The sequence below is a fragment of the Taurulus bubalis genome, assembly GCF_910589615.1.
Source record: "Taurulus bubalis genome assembly, chromosome: 19".
NCBI classification, from domain to species: domain Eukaryota; kingdom Metazoa; phylum Chordata; class Actinopteri; order Perciformes; family Cottidae; genus Taurulus; species Taurulus bubalis.
Genome location: NC_136607.1, coordinates 17,574,212 through 17,582,153, shown reverse-complemented (window position 1 = coordinate 17,582,153; position 7,942 = coordinate 17,574,212). Strand labels below are relative to the sequence as shown.

The following is a 7,942-nucleotide window of genomic DNA, read 5'->3' as shown; positions in this document are numbered from 1 at the left end:
CCGGTGGGGCCGAGCAGTGGTTTGGTTTGGAGTCCACCGGAGGACCAGGTGTGATGAGCAGGGAAACCCTCACTTCTTCTTCTCCTCCTCCTCCTCCTCTTCTCCCCCTGCCGTCTGATCGCTGATCTCTCTCTCAGTCGGTCTTCCAGGCGTCCAGAGGTTTTGGGCTTTTCTTTCTCCGTCTGCCCCGTTTCCTTCCCCGCTCTCCTTTCTGCAGCCTCCCTCCGTGTGTCGAGCCGCTCTCTCTCCGAGGCGTCAGTGTCCCTGGCAGGTTTTGCAGCACATCTGCCTGAAGTACGCACGGCTGCAGAACTTGAACTTCAGCACCAGCGGGCAGTAGGCCACTTTGTTTACATCTTTGCACTCTGGAGAGAGAGAGAGAGAGAGAGAGAGAGAGAGAGAGAGAGAGAGAGAGAGAGAGAGAGTTTGGTGAAAGAGTGAAGAGTTGGACAACATTTCAGATTAGCTTTCGGAGGTTTTTGTTGGGAGTGTGATGCTCATTTGATGATCTGACCTGCTTCCAGCCTCACGCATCATCATTACAGTCGAGTCTCAGAATCCCATAACATTTCCCGATCCCTCAAACACCCAAAAATAGTTGCAAATCTTTTTACTAATTCAAACTAGACTGCAGGAAATGATAATCAGTTATATTAGTACATGGGTTGGCAGAGTTCAAGCCTTTGTAAGACATTTTTAATACCACATAAAATGCATTTTTTTATGTTAAGATGTCGTCTGTATTGCCCAGAGAATCGTTTTCCTCCTACTGTTTACATTCCTTCTGTTAAAAGTTAAAAGCAATGCACTACGGTTTCGTTGCTCGTCATATTCTCGTGCGCAACTGCATTTCGTTGTGCGTCCTCCGAGTTGCATAATGGCAAGAAATCATCCCCGAGTCCTTGAAATTAGTCTTCAAGAATTCTGGAAAACCCTTTCAGAGCAGCGCTCCTAAATTACCTTCTGGGTTATTTTACAAAATTGAATGCTGATCGCCGTGACGCCCAGAACACACGAGAGGAACAGACCTGCTCCAAGAGGGCTGGTGCGTCGCCCTCGGGCTTCAACAGAATCAGACTCTGCAACTATACTTGGACGCAGAGAGGCTGAAGCTGAGACAGATCCTGGCCTCGTTCGCTAACTGGGCTTCCTGCCATCCCTACCGCACACGCACACACACACACACACACAAACTGCCTGCTGGATGCCGGACAGGCAGTGCTCTAAATGCCTTATCACGATCAGAGTGTCTTCCCTTATTAGGCTTTGGCCCCTGCCTCCACAGAGCCAAATGAAACGAGACGTTGCCTCACTGCCGTCCGTAAAGGAACAATTAGCCTACAGCTAATCCCATTAGCCAGCCTGTAAACGCTGCTCACGTTTTCCATCCAGGCTAATCGAAAGGCCCTTCCCTATGCATCTGAATGGCCATCCATCATGTGTAAGTGTATATGGAGGGTTGAGCTGTTTCGCTTTGACCGGCGGCCAACCTCACTGGAAAGATTAATGTAGCTGGCAAAGTGTAGAGGAGTGTGTCATCCAAGCGTGTTTAGGTCACAGCAGAACAGTGAGGATGAAGATAGAGACGGTTTATAAGCTATAAGTGGGGCTTTGTGTGGGAGCGATGCACAGCACAGCACAGTAGGTGCTCACATCTGCCTGTGCAGTCAGAGGAGCTGAAGGCTTAAAACACAAACCTGCATCCGTCTGGCGACCGCAAAAGAAAAGTCGTGAAGGAAATGTATTTTCTTTCGAGAGAAAAAGACAGAAAGACACCAGGCCAGCGCTCTCCTCGTCTTACCGTCACCGTTGGCGATGGGGGTGGCGTCGCACTTGCTCTCGCACTGCTGCATGGTGGTGGGTCGGAGGGACTCGGCGCAGTCGTTAGACGGCTGTCCGGTGTACGACAGGCACTGCACCGTCCTCATCTGCTGGCCGAGGCCGCACTGGGCCGAGCACTGCAACAGAGAACACACACACACACACAATTATCGTCTCTGCAGGAGAGGAGTTCAACGGTGTAAATGAGGACCATCCTTCCGCTGTGACCCTGAGTGCCACAAGATTTCCCTCTCTCATGCACCTGGATGCACACCATTCTGAGTAATCCCCGTGTGCACACACACACACACACACACACACACACACACACACACACACACACACACACACACACACACACACACACACACACACACACGCGCACACACTCTCGGCACGACTTGATCCAATCAACCAATCATCAGTCACGCAGGCAGCGAGCAGAAGGAGTCACCTTCCCCTTCCTCTCGTTCAGCTGACTGTGTCTTTGGACTCGGAGGAACCGGTTCAACCGTTTGAGGGTTTCCTCGTGTGTGTGTGTGTGTGTGTGTGTGTGTGTGTGTGTGTGTGTGTGTGTGTACTGAAAAAGGCCCTCTCATTTCTCCGGAAGAATTCCACTCTAATTCTTTTCAGGCTAAGAGCGAAGGAGACGAGGGTGAATCATCTATTAAGTGCTGCTGGCAGAAAGGCTGTGCAGCTCTGAGGAGAGTCTTTTTTCTGCGATTTCAGATTCTGGTTCAGTTAGGACTCTGCAAAGTGTGTTTTTAAAGTTTGTTTTCTTGTTGTGTCACAATCACTGCTGTTGCAACTTCTGACCAATACGTGGGCCGCGACCCGACTTCAACTACGTTTGTTTTCAGAACACCTGCAGGCACCTGGGTTTGTAATGCTCATAGCAGTCTGTAAAAGCTGCAGGAACGAGACAAAACACCCACAAAAGCAAAAAACAACAATGATATATTACATAAAAACAAAACAAATAAAAGATGAGTAGATAATAAGAGTAGATGGATGAATAATACCATTAATATTAAACCCATTTAGTTTGTTTCACGGGACATTGTTTCTTATGAGTTGGGTTCCATTTCTTTCATGTCTACTTCCTTTCATTAAAAAAGCATCCTCACAGAAGTATACATGTCTACAATCTTCTGGGATTCCTCCCTATACTGCAGTCATATTTATAATTCATTGGACAATAAAGTATTAAATGTTGATGTGTTGTAAGGAAAACAACCTAAAAAGAGACTTCCTTTCGCGTTTGGTCCTTTTTTTTAAGGAAAAGAAGCCAAACGTTAATGAAAAGTGACTATTTGATGGACTCGCCTTGAACAGAACTGAGGGAGAAAAACGTTTGTTGACACATGAAGAAAAAAGAAAAGGTTCTTGTACTGAACCCAAAATGTGCACCTGACTTCTATAAATGTGTTAAACGTTATAATAAAATACTGACACTGGTTCTATGGGTGGCCAGTAAAACTACAAAAACAAATGCAGCAGATGCCAACGCGGCGTTGGCCTCAAATGCATCGTCACGACAACTCTTCAGGAGAAACAACACACCTGTCAGCCGTCGCTATGCGTGTGTGTGTGTGTGTGTGTGTCCGCGCACGAGCGGCTTTCTGTCACCTTCAATGATCCTCTCTGGCTGCCTCAGATCACTGAGCCCTCATGTCATCCCTTCCCAATTAGAGAGTCTTTATTAGGACCCGCTGCCGGCCATGACAGATGGCGTACGTCAGTGGTGCGACTTAAGTGGGATTTGAACCGGTGACCTTTTGGCCTTGGGCGACCAGGAGCTCGGTAGCTGGCAACAATCTCCCCTTTCTGACGCTCTGAAGGACCGGAGCAGCGAGGGCAAAGCTTTGTAATTACAGCAAGAAAAAAAAATAGAGGAGGTCGAGGGAGAGGAGAGGAGACACACACACACACACACACACACACACACACACACACACACACACACACACGCGCACATCTGCATTGCATGAGAAAGTGCTGTGTAAGAGCAGACTCTAAGAGGCATTAGCTCTTTGATAGAGCACGCTGAGGTTATCAGCTCTGCTTTGTGTTCGACTGTTATTGGCTCTGATCGAATTTTTAAAAAATGTGTTATTGACGTCTGCCAACGCACATGTGCCCGTTATGAGGAGGAGCCGTGACCTGGACTGCCTGACCTTTGACCTCCCGAGCAGCACAGGGCTCTCAAACCGGTGCCCGTCTTCTAAACGTAAAAAAAAAAAATCCCTGCTTTTACTGTCACTGAATTACCAACAAATCATGCAAAATAACACACGCAGCTCTCTGTGACGCACGTTCCTCTGGCGTCCGCTCAGCAGCATGAGTCAGCGGAGTGTTTTAAAGTGTTCAACAGCTTCGCTGAGCGCACTAAGTCATGTCAGGGTGAGCCCAAGAATGCTACTCCTCGGCCTTCCTCTAAATCCTGTTCCTGGAAGTGATAGAGAGGCCTGGTCCGAGGCGGAGATAAACTTCAAACGGCACGGAGGATATTACTGACGCTGATCACCAGCTCCGGGCCTGCTGGAGCACACAAGCTCTACGCACACGCACACGCACACACACACACACACACACACACACACACACGTCACAGGCCTGCTTAGTGTGTCATCCAGGTGTAAATTATGTTAACCATTCACCAACACGTGGGATCCATCTGAGCATCTTTTGTCTTTTAAACATCCAGGCTATCCTTTTAAAGTATTAACCAGCGTACTGTAAGCTCACTAAAAAACAGTCTTAAAAGAAAAGTTCAACCTAAGAGCTGTTTATTTGTCGGGACTGTTTTGGTGTTGGTGGTATTTATAACGGGACTGGACGGCATTCGGCTTGAGGTGCTAAAAGCGCCCCAAAAAAACTGTCTTTCCAGAATTAGGGATTGACAGGTCGCTACCAGAGCCGTATAAAGGTGTCTCTACGTCCTTCCAAATATGGTCATCTCGGTTCACTGGTTGCAGAAACACACAGATGGCGAGAGCCAAAGTTTTGTGACGGCATGACTACTACGTCCACTTCTTCTACAACGTCTATGCAGTCGACTGGCGGGTGTAGTTCGGTAGCCGAGTGTCATCTCGTCCCAACTTTCTCCCAGATTGAGAAACAGCGCAACAGCGTACAGGTAAGAGGTGAACCGTCCCTTTAAGTGAAACGAAGCGACGTGAAGGTGCACCGTCCTTACCTGTCCCCATTCCCCAGGGATCCAGCGAGGAGGTGGACAGCGCCCTAAGCTGCAGCGGATCCGGACCGGAGGCTTGTTGTGTCCCGGGCAGTGGGCGGGCGGGAAGGTCTTGGCGAGGTCGCTGCTCTTGCACAAGGCGATGCGGTGCTTGAAGCCGGGTCCGCATTTCGGTGTGCACTGCAAGACGGAGGAGACGGCGTCAGGAGAACTCACACACCCGACGGCCCCCAAAATATAGTTTGAGACTACTATCATACCTCCGACCAGTCCAGAGTGACCCACTTTGGAGGGCAGGACTGGTTGTTGCAGGACTCTCGCTCGATGGGCCGGTGGGTCAGGCAGTGGGTGTCCTCCAGCGTCTCCTCCTCGGCGGGACCGATCTTCCGGATGCAGAGGACCGTCCTCGTCCTCGTCCCGCCGTCACACGTCTTCCCGCACTCCGACCAGTCGCCGATGAACCATCTGGAGGAGGGAGGAAATGGTGTTATCAATTCCTTGGTTATTGTTGTCTTTTATTTACTATTTTAATTAATACTTTATCAAACTTTACATGTTTTTTGAAAATACAGATTTTGTTCATTATCATATTATATTTAATGTTGAGTAAAAACCATGTGTATAATAAAAAAAACTGAACTGAAGAACTGTTGAACTGGTGTTGTACCAGTGTGTTTTACTCCCTGTGGTTATTTCATTACAAGCCGGCTTTGATAATGTCAGAGTGTAAAATCCCATTATGGTTCTGCACTGGGTGACTTTATTAAAGTGGGATTACCGAAAACAGCAAAGTGGAAACTCAGAACCTCTTTGGTACCAACTGACATACATCCAGCATCAAAAAGTGTCAAATTAATAATCTTGTTTACGACTAAATAAAAAGAATAGCTGTCAAAAACTTAAAGTATTTACTAAAATGTCATGACTTTTGGAGACTAAAACTATGAAGGATAAAAAATGACTAAAATGAGACAAAAACTAATAAGCATCAAGACTAAAGCTAAATAAAACAATTGCTGCCAAAATTAAAACGTAGTCAGACGGTATGATAAAAAAGAAGAAAAACTAAAATAAGTAGAATCTGAACATTGACCTAATTTGTTATATTGAATAAAAACATGGTTTTCTAGAGAAACAAGTACTAAGAAAAGTACTATTTTGACCGTTTGACCTGAAAGCACTATATTCACTTTGTATCAATTACTTTGTGATAACTTGATTAATAACTGAAAATATCTTGGTAATACACACCTCCAAAGTACAATATAAACTGAACTCTCGTAGCGGCTTAATCGACCATGAAAAGGACCATTTGACCTTGAAAAGATCGATACCACTCATGTCTGTGCTTTCAGTGCAGAGCGGGAGCCGGGCCGAAGTTAGCTTAGCTTAGCATAAAGACTGGAAGCAGGGGGAAACAGCTAGCCTCAAGTTGAACAACAGATCCACCTACCAGCCCTCACAACCAGCTCACAAACACATTGCATCTCATTAGTTTAATTGGTACACAAACAGTTTTGCGAAACATTTTAATATCCATTAAAACCTGATGATGGTGAAGACCAACATGCCGCTGAGATTTTGGCCTCCAAGAAAGTCTTATTCAACCCTCAGAATGAATATCATAAAACTGCCCAGACAACAGCACCTCCAAACACATCCAGCCGGTGAGATATTACATCATCTGAAGGAATGTATACAGAATTAACGACGTGTTCAAACATCTGCGCTAGCTTTCATTACTGGAGCCCGTAAAAACCCCGGCTATTCTAAAACAATCGTGTTTACGCGATCTCCTTCAGCCGGCCTTTCCTGAGGCTGCAGAGACGGCGTTTGCCTCCCGAACACACACACACACACACACACACACACACACACAAATGTCACGTGTGCACTGTAACCCAACACACATGCACTGCAACAGCCTTCAAGTATTATGAAAATAAATGAGATAGCAGAAGTCTGCGTCCACCGAATACAGATGTGAAATATAAATAACCAGAGACTGTAGTCTGAATGCATGAAAGCAAACAACCACTTCTGCAGGAGATTGAAGATACTATCACTTTTTCTCATGCACTGTCAGACAGTCTGAAACTAATTAACCCGATGCATTTAATCCCTCTTTTTCCAGAGTCTGGCTCCATGCTTCCAGCTACAGTTTTGGGCTTTGCAGACATTTGGCCACCAAACACGAGTTCATATTCCACCTGTGCACGTGTGCGTTACCCCTTGAGGATAGGCTATGAGGCCAACACAATCAAACACAGGTGGTCATTTTTTTTAAGGCTCTAATTGTTGGCGCGAGGCAAACGCTGAAAATAGTTAACATGTGAAGTTATAAATCAACGGCCTCTTTATTTTTATTATTCTGTTCCAAACACATTTTTACAAAGTAGGGCTCATTGAAGGTGAATTCAATGAGGTCTCATTTTTAATAGAGGGTCTTTTCTTTTTGAAAACATTAACTTAAAGTAAAGTTTTTTATTTTAACAATGGATTACATGTCTATGTGTAATGCCAAAGGTTTAAAACCTTATCACCCGACGCAGCTTAGCTTTACGGCGCATTTTAGCATCTTTAAGCTAATTATTTTTAATTTACCGTAAAAGTCGGGTTATACGCCGCTACAACCTTCGGTCTTGTCCCCATTTGCACCCCACTGTAGCCAGCTGGCGCTCATGCTAGTTCCGCGCTATCTTCCGCTAGCTCTCCGCTAACTTCCGCTAGCTCCCCGACAACCAGCGCTGCTCCTAGCTTGCTACACAGGACACTGACCAGAGGTAGGAGCGGCTTGTAACCCGACTTTTACGGGATACAACTTTGCTGTTTTGGTTCGGTCTCACTGTCGTTTCCAGATGCAGTGAAGACAAAGGCGTACGCTTCTCGCCATAAACCAAGCAAGAGATGAGATGGAGACTAGGA

General features: G+C 46.3%; 1 protein-coding gene across 2 annotated transcripts in view; it reads right to left on the bottom strand.

Annotated features, from left to right (window-relative positions):
• Nucleotides 1-255: 255 nt before the first annotated feature.
• The window catches only part of adamts6 (ADAM metallopeptidase with thrombospondin type 1 motif, 6), a gene marked incomplete at both ends in the record, with an annotated part of 50,181 nt that continues 42,494 nt past the window's right edge, over nt 256-7,942 (bottom strand). For both annotated transcript variants that reach the window (XM_079235612.1, XM_079235611.1), the window contains 4 exons: nt 256-365; nt 1,802-1,958; nt 5,021-5,197; nt 5,278-5,482. In XM_079235612.1, the coding sequence (XP_079091738.1) occupies nt 256-365; nt 1,802-1,958; nt 5,021-5,197; nt 5,278-5,482 (649 nt within the window). The remainder of the gene's footprint in view (nt 366-1,801; nt 1,959-5,020; nt 5,198-5,277; nt 5,483-7,942) is intronic.